Below are 15,361 nucleotides of genomic sequence, written 5' to 3'. Positions count from 1 at the left end.
TTCATGTGAACATGAGTTTGCATAAGGGAAATTAAACTAATGCTAATGCTTCATTTTTTACTTTCTCGTATATACGAAGTATAGAGAAAGTATTGTAATCGTGCAAAAGAAAAATCGAGATTTTTACAAATCTCGACGTTTTACATCTCACTGATAGGGAAAAACATAATTTGCAATCTTGTCCGTATGTCTGTGTGTCTGTCTGTCTGTCTATGTGTGTGTGTGTGTGTGTGTGTCTGTGTGTAAACACGATTACTTGAGTACCGTTACAGCTAGGTTGATGAAATTTCATATATAAGTACGTTATCAAAATCGTAGATCCTTATCAACTTTTTAGCGATTTCCGATAACCGGAAGTGGTACTTTTCCTACTTTGAATTTTTCAAAAGCCTATAACTTGAGTACTATTTCAGATAGATACATGAAATTTCACATGTAAGTAAAATATCTAATTCTCTACCTTCTATTAAATTTTGAGTAATTTCCGTTGACTGGAAGTAGTAATTTACGCTACTTTCGATTTCTCAAAAAACTAATGTAAATTTTTAAAGTACTAATAATATTGCGCACTATTATGCGCTTTTTTATTTGGCGTTCACTTGGTGTGCAATTAATTTGTCTACGAGATTTTATTCTATTTTTAAAACTTTAAGTATTTAAAATGGATTAAAAATCATGTCTATAGCCCGAGTTCCCATCCCCTGTTTTTTTTATATAAGAATATTCGAGAAAGTTTATGGGAGATCACTCCCGGTTTTTTTTATTTTTAGTTTAATTAACAACTTAAAAATAATAATTTTCATAGTGTAGAAAACTGAAAACTAGCAGTTACAATTGGCTTGAAAAGTCGATATAATCATAATAATTTTTAAAAATATTTTTAAAACTATGGCAGGGGATAAAATTATAGTTATATTATGCACTTCTTAATTTGGCGTTCACTTGGTGTGCAATTCTTTTGTCTACGAGATTTTATTCTATTTTAAAAACTTTAAGTATTTAAAATGGATTAAAAATCATGTCTATAGCCCGAGTTCCCATCCCGTGTTATTTTATATAAGAATATTGTGTATTTTGTCAATGAAAACAATTATTGTGACTTTAATTGTTTAACTCTCCCTGGCCAATCCGGTTGTCTTTAAGGAGAGGTTGAGGCGGTTTTTTTTTTAAATTTTGAATTGATAAAATAATTTTAAACGGCTTTTACTCGGCTTATATTCAATACAACAAAATGAAAATGAGTGTAATCGAGGGTTCCAAAACAACTTTTAAAAAATATAACTATAATTTTATCCCCTGCCATAATTTTAAAAAGATTTTAAAAAATTATTATTATATCGACTTTTCAAGCCCATTGTAACTGCTAGTTTTCAAACAGTTTTCTACTCTATGAAAATTATTATTTTTAAGTTGTTAAACTAAAAAAACAACAAGGAGATATTGATTTTAAACAAATCTTTCTAGATTTACTCTTGAAAGAGTAATGGTTTAAACAGGCTACTTACGAGACTTCTTTTTGGCTGTGTTGTGATGGTTTTATATTTTAAATTGTTTGTTGTTTTGTGTGATTAATTGTTTTGTGTTCTCGGCCCATAGGGTGTCTTGTTCTTTGTTTTTCTACAGACTAATGTTTGAATGTATTTTTCACTTTAGAGAAGCAATGTCATATATATATGGTGGCTTTTCTGGCCGCTACCGCTAATCCGAAAATATCTGTATGCGTCTCTGAGTTAATGTTTCATGTTTTTTGTAATAGATGTGTGTGACCTACTTAGGTCGAGTCAGGTTCCATTTTTATTTCGACATTGTATAATACCTTATATGGAATGATTGTGCAACACGTGGCAGTCTACAGGGCGATTTTACCTTGGTCAGGCCGTCTACCTTGATCAAACAGTTATTTAGACAGTGTAGAAATCTGTGATAGTGTTTTTCCTACTTTTGTAAGTTGTGTTTTTGATATTTTATACATTAAATATTTTAACTAGTTCAACCTTGTGTTTTGCCACAACTGAGTTCGCTGATTAAAGTTGTATGTAGATTGGATGAGTGTTAATTACAATAGTATCACTAGTTTACCCTAGACATTGAATTCGAGCCTTAGTGTGCCGTTGTATTAGTGTTCATCCACTTAGGCCGTAAGGCATTTGCATATGACCCCGAAAAAAGAATCCGGGGACGTTCTCCTTCTATTTGGCTGATAGATAGGGGACGTTACATGTGACAAAATATTCCTGAAAAATTACGAAATAAAATGCATTTTCAATATAAGGAAAATATTTTTTTAATGCTTGCTGAGTTTCAAGGCTCAAGGTATGTAATTATTGTTCCTTCTATTCTACGATGTCTAATGTTTTTACATTCTGTTAATGTTTCAGAAAAATGATAAATTCATAATTCTGGATGTTTACGAAACTGATCATTTAAAAATTTAGTTTAATATTTTTGTTTCACTTAAATCAACCAATCATATATCAGACAAATTTTTACCGACCCTCCTCTGTATCAACACTTACGCGCGCCGAGTCGCCATATCCCTCGCTCTCTACACATATCGCTACCACCCCCATTCCCACCAGTCTGGTGAGCTGTGGTACTCGCGAAATGTTTACAATCGAAGAGGCGGGTCGAATTAGTGACGGCTATTAGGCGCAGTCAATAAAAAAAAAACTATTTGAAACTAAGGGGAGGTAATAACAAGTTCTGCTTGATATTTTTCATTGTCATCAGTAAACTGTCTATACGGTCGGCTGCTTTCACAGGGGCTGGAGAGGGGAGGGAGTGGTTGAAAGTTAGGGTGAGGATAATCGTTCATCACGAGCTACTGATAGTGTTTAAAAGCAAAATATCTTCTGTCGCAGCATTGGTAGTGTCAAATTCACAAATTATAAATTAGAGAAAAGTAGAAAATAAAACAACTAAACAGCGGCGTCGAGCCGGCTCGTCATTTATAATTTAAAAAAATAAAATATAAAAAAATTAAATAAATAAAATAAAAAGCTTTTATCTGCACCGAAAATAAGAAAATAAGACAAATCTTCTTTCTTTAATTTAAGCTATGGTCACTCATTGAAATCTTCAACATATTTTAGCGACCAAAGCTTTTATTTTAGGGGGAAAGTTAATTTTGTTTTCTTGTTTTCAGTGCATTCAAAAGCTTGTTATTATAAGGGTTTTATTTTGTTTTGTTTTAAAATGTATAGTCATTCGCCTGAAACAAAAAGCTGACACTAAATAGGAGAGAGCAACACACAAAAATTGTTTGTTAAACCAACCAATTGCTTGTAATCTTTAAAAGACAGTCATCTGTCCCTTAGTCTTACAGGGAACCACTTGTCATGTTGAGCTTTGCAAATCACGAAGCAATCGATGTGTGATTTGTCTGTCTTGATAGTCGGCAGTAAAAACTGAAACAAAGGAGAGGAGTTACGTCACTATACCAAAGGTTTTTTTTATCATGAGCTTTACCTACTCGACCGCGCGAACCACCTTGGGTATTATTTCAGGCCATTTCGTGATAGAGAAGCAATGAGAATAGTTATTAGGTAGCTATTTATCATACAGTCTGAAGTGGTTCAATGGTCGACCGGGTTATAATTAATATGTTGGAGAAATATGTTTAGATAGCCAGATTAGGGTATAACTCTCTGCATTGTTTTAAGATTGTTCTCTCTCTTTGCACATCAGTGGTGACATCACTACACAAAAGACTTTCAAAAAATATTCCGAATCAGCAAAATATAAAGGACAGCGTTAGTAAACATTTTATCTAAAATTTAATTGCAAGACATATAATTTTAATTGATGAGATTTAACCTATTATTCAGTTTTTATAATTGATTTGTTTCAAGCATGATATTGTGTTGATCATGATAAATCAAGGTTTTCCCATCATGAGCTTTACCTACTCGACAGCGCCAACCACCTTGGGTATTATTTCCGGCCATTTCATGATAGAGAAGCAATAAGGATAGTTATTAGGTAGCTATTTGTAGCTATATCTGAAGTGGTTCAATGGTCGACCATTTTTTTTTCGGTATTCTTAATATGTTGGAGAAATATGTTTAGCCAGATAAAGGTATAAACCAACTATGCATTGTTTAATGTTTGCTGTATCTCTTTGCAAATCAGTGGTGACGGAGGTTCGCCTTTAATTTATTAAAGATTAAGGATTGCCTCAGCTCGTTATGATAGTTTGACATATCCCATGCAGTATATATCCACATTTTCAATGTCGGTCTTATGGTATGTCGCCTAATAGCTTGTCTTCCTTATGTTAGGTTTACCTCTATTTTTTTACAATCTGTTGCGTCTGGTGTAATGTGGTAAAAACCAATTTGCTAGCATTTTTCCATCTATTAATCAATGTGTTATTATCTTTAACTACATGATGAACGTTGTAAAAATCAATATGTAATTTACCGTAATTGATTTCTTTTGCAACGATCAACTCGACATCGTTTGCTTTAACTTCAGCGTTTGTAATCCAGTCACCGACACTGAAAAATCTGGAAGTATCACGTGTTGTTGACGTGGTACTGATGACCGGATATAGTTGTCTTTTGTTTAATTTCCTTCGGCCATCTTTGTTCTACGTGTTAAAGAAAAGTGGGTAGCAACACATTTTGAAAACCTGTACTAGTGCACTAGGCAAATTCTCCTGTATATTTTACTCGTTTTATTTAAAATGTAACCGTCATTAAAGTAAAACTAAGAATTCTTAATATACAAGTTGCGATACTTTATCTAACAGAGGCATCAGTTGACAGTTTTAAAAAATCCAGTTTAGTATAGATGCATTAAAGATTTGTGTCTATGTTATGTAATCAAAGTGATAACTAAAATATAAAATCACTTAATAAATTTCCAGGTTAATTAATGAAAAACTCAATCTATTTTTTTGTAGACGTCGGACCTCTAGCGATACAATGATGCTTTATCATATGCTCTTTGTATTTCTGTCAATTATCCTTTCCTTGGGTTGTGTGGACACTTATCAGATCCAGACCTTCGACAACAGCACATTTCACCACACAAAATGGTCGTTTGCTGATGGTAAAACAAATGTAAGTGTTCATTAATCTGACTTTGTTTTCTTTAGTTTATGACTTGGTTTTTGTTTAAAGCATTTGGTCAAAATTTTATAGAGCTGAAACTTTTTCCACTTTAAGAGTAAAAATGCAGCTCCAGACAAAAATATAAACCTAATCGGTTTAGGCCACACCAAATTCTAGATTTTATAAAAGAAATTCGTTTGGAGACGACATAAGACAAAAAGAAATGAAAAATCAATATCGAAACAAGAAGAATGACAACAGTATATATATATATATATATATATATATATATATATATATATATATATATATATATATATATATATATATATATATATATATATATATGTATATATATATATGTATATATAATACATATTAAATTACACATATTACATATTATATCTTACATTTTGTTCATTTGATCAGATAAATAGTTTGTTAACGAAACTATTACACAAAATATCTGTCATATTTTTATGATCACGTTTTGTTTTATAACACTACCAAAACGTATTCTGAGCTTTGATACAACAACAATTTGTCACGACGAACACAGTTGTCTTAAAAATTGTGTTGTGACTTCTAATCTGATCGTAATCTACGCAGTACCCAATCCCTTACTCTGGGGAAATTCGTTTTCCAATGTACGACGGGAAAGAGGTTATCATTGAAGGAGTGAGAACGTCTTCATCGAACAGGTGACTGCATCGTATTTTATTTATTTAAGATGAAAATTTCCTATTCCTACAGTTTAGGCAGTGTGTTTTAGATTATGTTAGGTTTATACTTAATTTAATGGACCCAACGTTTTTCATGAAATGTCCGTCTATTATTGTTATCATGTATAAAAATCGTGTTTTTGTCAATCATTTTTTGCCTTTATAGCAACCATTCAAAAAAATCTAAAACCTGAAAGAATATACCAAATTAGTAATCGTTTAAGAATCTATGTTATAAAATTTATGCAGAGGATTTAGAAACCGTTTGATTCCGTCTAATGATTAGTTTCAATTTATTTTGAAGTTATTTTAAAGTTATTTAAAACGTATTACAAAAATAGTGTTTTATCTTGCACACGTTCTGGGAAGCATGTTGAATAACTTTGGCCTTTTTTAATTTTTACAGTATGGTATATGGTACAGAATGTGAGACTAAGACTGTGAAATTATAATTAAAATATGGGCGTAGACCCGTTTTGTATTCATACATTTTAACGTACGTTATATGAGATTCAGAATACATGCATTACATTGTAATAATATAATTGATATAGGTTCATAGTTGTGTCAGAGAGCTGAATGCAGCGATGACCAACAAATGTATATGAGTGTTTGGAAGAACACAGGAAAAGTTCAAATTAGTTCTATAAAAAACTACACGTGGGGGCAGGAGTTATTGTTTAATGTCGCTTAACTAAACCTTTGAAGAATATATCGGAATAGTAATCGTTTAAGAATAAATGTTATAAAAGTTGCAGAGAATTTAGAACCGGTTTGACTTCATCTACTGATTAGTTTCATTCTTTTTTAAAGCTATTTTAAAGTTATTTAAAATGTATTTTAAGTTTTAATTAACACAATTTTTTATTGATACCGCAAACCAATTTTAAAAAAAATGTAATTGAATATTCGAGATTATTCGTGGTTGGAGACATTTAGAAAAATGAATAAATTTCTACGTTAAAAATAAAGTTGGCAATTATTAATGTGAGACTAAGACGGTGAAATTTGAATAAAAATCATGGGCGTAGACCCGTTTTGTACTCATACATTTTAACGTACGTTATATGAGATTCAGAATACAATGCTTTACATTGTAATAATATAATTGTTCTAGGTTTATAGTTGCGCTGTGCGAGAGTGCTAACTGCAACGCTGACCAACAAATGCATATGAGTGTTCGGAAGAACACCGGACACATTCACATTAGTTCTAAAACAAACAACATTTGGGGACCGGAGTACACGTTTGAAGCCTCGTCACTAATGACTGGAACTGAAATTAAAATAAAACTCATAATACATGACATCAAGATTAAGGTAACTAATTTTTAAATGATTACACAAGGTTGACGATTTTAAGATTATTTTAATTAGCGTTTTTAAACGATTACTTTTAGTTGAACAGGCTTAAGTCTAATGATAATTTATTTTGTATTCACCAGATTTACTTTAAAGACGTTTTCCTTACAGCCTTGAGTCTACGAGGTGTAAACAAAGAAACAATTAAATACGTATCAGTGCGTGAGGGTATTTTTGTGGAATGGATACTGTACAGTGTATGTACCTAATGCAGTATAATTATACGGTTTAAAAAATAATCTTTAATATTGAATTCAAAATTCAAAATTCAAAATTCAAAATTTAAAATTCAAAATTTTGCCACACTACCGTTCAGCACATCCCAGGTCGTGTTTTATGAAAGGCCTGAGTGTAGGTTAATCCCTCTCCGTAATAGTGTGGTAGTGGTAGAATACACTACGCAACCTCCCCGATATTAGGGACATAGTAGGGCTGCTCGGGGGCCCCGATTACACTACCGTAGGGGTCTCGCGTACGGGCCCTGGTTCGATTTATCATCGAAAGTCGTGTGCCAATATGGTAGGGGATGGGGGGGGGGGTCAGGTTTACTACTTACTTCTACGGTAAAACTGCACCAGATGCATCAGCCGGAGTTACGACAGCGCGGTGAGCAATATGGCGCCTACGTTCGATTTAAAGAGTGGAATAAACTAATGATACTATTGGCTACTATCAGGGGTAAACTGGTTGAGTCCAAGATGCCCGTTTTTAAGGGACCCAACCCCCCCCCCCACTCTAAGTTAGAATTTTCATTTCGCATTTCTCCCCCCCCCCCCCCACCATCAAAGCCTGAATTTACGCATCATTAGAAAGACTTTGAACGGGATGTTTATCTGGGTGCCCACCGAAATATTTCCTGATAGACCGGCGGGGCAGTCTACAACTGGCTACTGTAATTGTTTAATACATTGAATCAGGTGCGTCCGTCCGAGATTGGATTACCCGTAGCACCATGGGCTACTTGTGATCACTATGGTGCCACATTAGTTTTAAACAGCACCCATCGACACTGCGGTACTTTAACCAGTTTATTTCGAGAGCGCCCCCACGTAAACCCTGAAACTTGAACGGTTGCAGGGGGGGGGGGGGGAGAGTGTGAACAAACCCGCGCTCAAACATCTCAGATCCAATATAGCACAAGCGCGGTTAACACTCGAATAACTCAGTTTCAGAAAAACATGGTCTAAAATTTCACCTTTGGTAACGCATTGATGAAATCCTCTTGAAATATTGTGACAGCTTGCAGTAATCCGCGCGACGGGCACGCTAGCATCCTATTTAATAAGTGGCTTATTTCGTCTGGGCGCTCTCGGAAACCATCATTTACACTACTGAAGTCGCCGAGTACGCACCGTAGTTTGGCATAATCGTCGAATTTTGTGTCGCTATTGTAGGATGCTCTTTAAAACAGAAGTAGGCGCCAATAGTGCTAACAGGGGAGACCGCGGTGCTGCAGTCACCCGATCGCCGAGTCGCTGGAGGACGCACCTGATTTGATTTAGTCAGCGATTATAGTAGCCCATTGTATCCGTAGTGTATCAGATTCTTAAATCTAACTTAGGGGCCGTGGTGCCCATGTGGGAGCTCGGGGCGCAAAATTCTACGAAATTCAACAGTACTCCTTAACGTATTGCTAATCATTATTTTAAAAACGGTAGTTGTGGGGGTGAATTAGAAGATCTTCCGCAAGTTGTGAGGGTGGGGAAAAACAGCAACTACCAAATGTGAAGGTGGGCTTGATGAAAATGATGAAGATCCAACACACACACACACACACATGTCCATGTCAAAATATAATGTTCTTTATTAAAATAGACACAATCAGCTTTTCACATAACAGGCCTATTCTATACTATCCACTACTACTACTAACTACGCACTCCCGTAACCAATCCTAACACTATCTATCTGTTCCCTAGCTCTACAAATTTCTGTCAATTCTCCTACCCTACCAATATATCAACTGCCTACCTAACTGCAGACCCACGCTTCAGTGGTCAGCTGACCGTCCCGCGTGACCGGCCAGCTCCTGTATTTTCATTGGTCTCTCTAACCAACTAGCTATAGCCTGTTTCTATTAAATTCTTCTACTTGACCTATCTGACATAATGTAGCGTCATCACAGTAGTCCCATTCCTGTTTTTGTGTCAGTATTTTTTAACTGGTAAAGTGAAGCAGCCAAATTGATATTTTTTACATGGCTAATTCCTTGATTATTCAAAATTCAACTAAAAAAATCTATTCACATATAAATCCATCTGTCATCAACTTACAAAGATACCTAATATAACCTTTATAGTATATATCTATATTCTACTTTAAAAAAGAAAAAAAAGATAATTGAAAAATAAAGACAAAAATAAAATATTAAGTAAAAAAAAACAAGTCAGTTAATCTGGCACAAACTTTGAGCTAATATTAGATTTAATCATTCCTTATGTTTTTGTTTCAGATAAACTTTCCTGTAAGTAAATTAAGGTTGACTGCGAATAAAATATTTGTTTTAATTAATACTACTATATTATATATTATATTTATATATATAGTTTATATACGCATCCATATATATATATATATTTATATATATATATATATATATATATATATATATATATATATATATATATATATATATATATATATATATAAATTTGAACCCCACATGAGGCGATACTGCTACGCCACTGATACAAAGTTAACTAAAACTACAAAAAAATATTTGCGAAGAATATTAAAGTGTCAAGTATATTCTTTAAAGATAAACATCTATATTTATTACAATTAACACGTTTGATATATTTTAAAAAATTGCTATTTATGTAGTCATGATCAGGAACTTTGCCGCATTTTTTGTTTTGTTTTTTTGTGTTCAGTATTAACATTTAATTTATTAGCAAAGGTATCCATACTGCATGAAATGTAAGGAAATATATGGGAAATAATGAACCATCCATATCTCTTTGCTAAAGAAAAGTAGCCCAATGTGAGTGCATGTATTTGACATGATAAAGAGATGCACATATGGGGGTGGTACAAAATAGTTTCAGTAAAAATACTTTCTGTTGTTGCCAACGCCATGTAGACCTTCATGGGAAACCAGAAATAAGCCACCTTTAAAAAAAAACATTTTTAAATTAAAATTTCTTTTCAAAATTAAACACATCATATTTATCATTGTTGCGGGTATAAACAAGTAATTCAAAGTAGTTCCATGTTAAATATTTTGTTAACATTAGGAAGTTATTTCAAAACATGTTTTTTTTACAGTACAGCAAGTAAATGTAAATTGTAACACATCTTAATCATCTTAGAGTTAATGAAACAAATATAAATATAGATGACAATTGACAAAAATATATTTTACTCATCCTATTTTGAGGAGGCTTGACAGCAAGAAGAATTAAATACTTATTGAGGACAGTGGCGGAACTAGAAAAAAAAGGCCCCCCCGCAGAATTTTTTTTTGGGCCCCTATATATATATATATATATATATATATATATATATATATATATATATATATATATATATATATATATATATATGGAAAACAAAGGTCGCACTAAATTAAAAAAAAAATGTATCCGGTACCCGAATAAATCAGAGGTTTTCCAACACACGAGCTGGCCCCATTCAGTTTTCCATGTGAGAAGCACGGACTCTCTAAATCTAGTACAACACTCCAAACTGACGCCGGTTTTTATGAGGCTTTCATCAAAACGTTACCAACCGTGTGCCCTGTTTTCCAGAAGTTGAATTAAATGTTAACAATGTCGGCAGTTCATTTCTTGGATCTTAGGGCGCGGGTTTGTCCACACTACCTACTAGACACGCCAAGGCATGCTGTAAGTCCTTCGGCGACGACCCAGGTGTCAGGGGAGTCACGGGGCTCTTGGAGCTACCGGTTACATTACTGCACGGGTGATGGGTGCAACAAATTGTTTCTTCCGGCAGAGCTCCCCCTCCCCCACCCCTCCTCCGAAAACAGTCTACCTAGGAAGAAACATTGGTGCGACACCTAATTAGATTTAGTCATCGAGTGTTGTAGCGAGACTTATTCCTAGTGTTGTGGGAACTTTTAAACGACTGTCTGTGGGGGGCCAACTTGCTCATATGTGATGCGCTCAGGATGACACTGACGCCGGTTGTATTCAAGTAGTAACCTCATCCGTTTATGCAGGATCACGGGGCGCTAAATCACATATTTCCGTTAGGAGTCCCCACTCCAATATGTACAAATGTTAGGCCTATGACAGAAACTTTTGCGGGGCTGTACTCAACAGCTTCCCAAGTTTTCATGGCGATTGGGTGAATGATGCAGTAATGCAAAATAGACAGAAAATGTTTTTCACGTGTACAACTGTATGTGGCCAGGTCACGCGTTGGATAACCTTCTGATTTAGGGGAGGGGGGGGGACTAACAAAAAGCCAGACCCTCTCACACCCCCACCTCAATGACGTCATTTATAAATAGTAATTGACTATTAATAATGTTCAATTAATTCTAAACGTAATTAATTTCTAAATAATTATATAAAAATAATCTTACCTGCCCTGTTTTGTGAATTAGATGTGCCTAATACTATGAAAGTAAATTAATATCTGTTGACTAGATCTAGATCTAGATCTAGTGCTGTCTAGTGTCTGACTAAATGTGCTGAAGTGTTGAATCGTACGGTTAGGAAGTAGTTCATAAACGATACTTGTGAGGTTGAGAAAGAGGGGTGGGATAGGGGTCGGCTCGGGAAAAAAACTTGAAAGCGACATCAAAACGCCTTGATCTATGTACGTCAGCATCGCCCATTGTAAAACTTACTCAGGGGAGATTATTCCAAGTATAGACTTTAAAAGTTTACTATGATATTTCTCGTAAAAGCAAAAACAAGTAACCGTATATAAAACTGAAGTTTCTAGTATAGTATTATATTATTTTTTTATTATTTGTAGGATGCAAGATACAAATTCAACCACTATCACAAACACATTAACATTGAAAATTGTACAAAGGATTTCGGGTCCCTTACCAATGCCGCAAAGACGAAAGCCCACTTCATATATAGCGGCTTTTCGTGCTATGGACTTTGTTGTTTTTTAAAAAGAATTTTGCCGACGACAGCGTGTGTTTGATTGTAGGGAAATAGAACTCGGCCTTGACAATGGTTAAAAAATACAACTATAAATAACTGTTTAAAATATGTAAAAAAAATTCGACAATTTTTGAACCCCCTTTTTGGTCCACATCCCCTGCCTAATCCGCGACAGTACACTTTGGAGGATCGGTTAAACAGTTACGTGTCCTCTATTTAGCTATTAAAGAGGTGGGGGGCAACGAGTCAAAGAAGTCATTCAAATTTGAAGAGTTGCCTATATTTTACACTGTAGTTTGTGTAATGGATTTTATCTGTTGCGGAAGAGCGTGGTATAGTTACTGTAAAATAAAGATAATCGTACCGCAGCTAGTGTTTTTCGTTTACAAACCAAATATTAAGGCAAAAATGCACGAAAATTAAATTCAAAATTTAAAAAAATATTAATTTTGGTCAGCCGTGGGCCCCTAAACGGCCTGCCCCCCCCCCCCCCCCCGCGCATTGCGGGGTCTGGCGGGACTGTAGTTCCGTCGCTGTTCATCAGGTAAATGAACAACTACTGACTAGTGTCTTTAACAAAATGTGCAGGAGTGGTCAGTTTACAGTTCAGTAGTTCATAGACGGTTCGTTAATCTATGCATTACATCTTATTGTAAGAGTAAGGGTGTGGTGAGGGGTAGGGGTGAGAGGGGGCAGGGGAGAGAGTTGGGAAGGTTCATTGGAAGGGGACAAGAAAGCGCCGATGAACATCTACATCAATAGTGCCGACTTTTTCCGGTCGTCTAGAAGACCAGGATAGTCGCCGCAACATTTCCCCAGCCCGATTTCAAAGCGTGCCGGCACAGTCAAATTTCAGATGCTTCGCTGAAGGGAGATAACTTAAACTTTTACAAGTTTATTGATACAGTTGTTAAAGTAAAAATGAACGCAGTTATAAATGTACGAGATCGAAATAAATAATTATATTTTTTGTAGAATTCAGGCCAGTAGTTTAAACACACAATCATAGATATGTATTTTAATAATGTAAACAATATAACAATGCTTTTTTGTTCTCCTAGTCGACGCCACTAAAAAGAACGGTAGGCTGCGTCTTTGAAGTTGACTTTATGTCTGGCGGTCTCTCGAGCTATAGTCTGTGCATTTTTATCAAAGACGTTTGCCGACTATCGTGTTTGTTTGTAACTGTAGAAGAAAGATAACTCGACCTCCACCTAATTTTTTTTTTTAAATTTTTTTTTTTAAATAATTTAGCCAGGATTTTTGGGCCCCCAATCGGTCTGGGCCCCCCCGCATTGCGGGGTCTGGCGGCACTGTAGTTCCGCCCCTGATTGAGGATACAAATAATTCATGTTATTAACGCTACACTTTCGAAATAAAAATATTTTACTTTTTGTAAATCCATAATTTATTTTGAAAGTTAAGATGCTAAAAATATTACTACTGATAAAAAAAAAAGTTGAAAGAAAAAGAGAGCACAAGATGGCACCAGTCCATGAAACACCTGTTAGAGCCAGCACAGCTTGTATCCAAGCACATTGGAGTAAAACAGAGCAACCATCATGCACGCTGCTGTACACCTTGATATGGTCAAGATTTTCCATTTGTCTTTGAATCAAATGCTAGAGCAGCTTCCTAAGATTTCTTCTATTCTTCTTTCTTCTTAGCTGCTTCTTCTCACTGTTTACGAATAATAGCTAATCGAGCTAAATCTGCTTGTGCTTCCTCTGTTTTCCCTGCCAAATGGAGTGCCTGGTACCTTCTTCGAGTCCCATTTTTTTCTAGTTCTTCTCTTTCCCTCCTAGAAAGATTAGTGCCGCCAGATTCTCCCATTTCTGTGACCAGCTCTATTTGGATTTTCAATATCGATTAAACGTGAAACACCTTTTGGCTTTTCCTCCTGATCATGATTCTCTATTTCTGACTCTGAAGATTGTGAGGAAGGCAATTCCCTGTTTTTTGCTCCGGCTTCAACTCCACCCTTTTCTTCTACCACTTCTTCTTAATCACTTTCAATTCCTTGTTGTCGCCTCCAATCCTTTTCTTTTTCTGCTTTCTGGGCTTTTTCTCTCAATTTATCTCTGTTAAGCCTCACTATGTGAGAGGTTCTAGCACTGCTATTGTACTCCCTCCAGCCAATTACTAGTTCATTCTGAAGTGAGACGATATCAAACTATCCAAATGACTTGATAGAAGACGCTATATAACTCTACTGTTTATTCCACAATACAAATACATACAATGACTTGGACAATGAGATCTTAATACTTGATTACATAACGGCATCACCCCAAGACTACAAGAACAAGACTCCTTTCTAGCTTCTTCCCCGGCAACAACGAACTCACACTAAAACGTCACAATCTTCATCAGTAAAATGCCTCCGTTGGCCCTTGTGACTTTTCTTACCAGGGTTACTACCCGCGCCCCAACAACTAAGACCCAAGAAACACAGAGCCGACATCTGAATTTTATTTACTTTGTTCTGGGAAAGAAGGTCACACGTCTAAAATTACACGATTGGTAACTTTTTTGATAAAAACCTCATAAAAAGCAGCGTCAGTTTGTTGTGTTGGACTAGATTAGGAGAGTCCGTGCTTTTTAGATGGACAACCATATGGGGCCTGCTCTCGAGTTTGAAAAATTTATTCGTGATTTATTCGTGTACCGAACGGAAAAGCTAAAAATACCTTGAATTCACAAGTTATATATATATATATATATATATATATATATATATATATATATATATATATATATATATATATATATATATATATATATATATATATATATATATAAAAGTTAGGGCCCAAAAACCCAAAAGCACTTCTGCAGGGGTTGGGTGGGGTTGGGTGGGGGGCTGTTTTTCTAGTCCCGTCACGGCAGTATCCCTTTTAAATTATAATTATGTTTTAATTGCCTTGGCGATGATTGGCCTGAGTTTGGTTATATTTTAAAATTCTGCACTAGCCTAATTCATTCATTTGTTTTAAATTAAAAGCTTTTTATTCTATCCCATTATGAGGGTCGCATAATTCCTGTAAAAAAATGGCCGTTTGGAGAAAAGATAATCATTAGAGGAACACCAACAGCGGGGAACTCTGTGTAAGTGTTGTAATTAATTTGTACGT

The 15,361-nt window shown here is 35.0% G+C and overlaps 1 protein-coding gene across 1 annotated transcript in view; it reads left to right on the top strand.

Moving 5' to 3' along the window:
* The window catches only part of LOC131951705 (uncharacterized), a 36,236-nt gene extending 22,424 nt beyond the window's left edge, over positions 1-13,812 (top strand). The window contains exons 3-7 of the mRNA XM_059314102.1: positions 5,667-5,758; positions 6,897-7,098; positions 7,224-7,337; positions 9,593-9,604; positions 13,687-13,812. Of these exons, the coding sequence (XP_059170085.1) occupies positions 5,667-5,758; positions 6,897-7,098; positions 7,224-7,337; positions 9,593-9,604; positions 13,687-13,812 (546 nt within the window). The remainder of the gene's footprint in view (positions 1-5,666; positions 5,759-6,896; positions 7,099-7,223; positions 7,338-9,592; positions 9,605-13,686) is intronic.
* Positions 13,813-15,361: the final 1,549 nt, after the last annotated feature.

The sequence above is a fragment of the Physella acuta genome, unplaced genomic scaffold, assembly GCF_028476545.2.
Source record: "Physella acuta isolate Inbredline_101_S28 unplaced genomic scaffold, ASM2847654v3 ptg000008l, whole genome shotgun sequence".
NCBI classification, from domain to species: domain Eukaryota; kingdom Metazoa; phylum Mollusca; class Gastropoda; family Physidae; genus Physella; species Physella acuta.
Note: the sequence above shows the minus strand (reverse complement) of the source record. Positions and strands in the feature narration are given on the sequence as shown.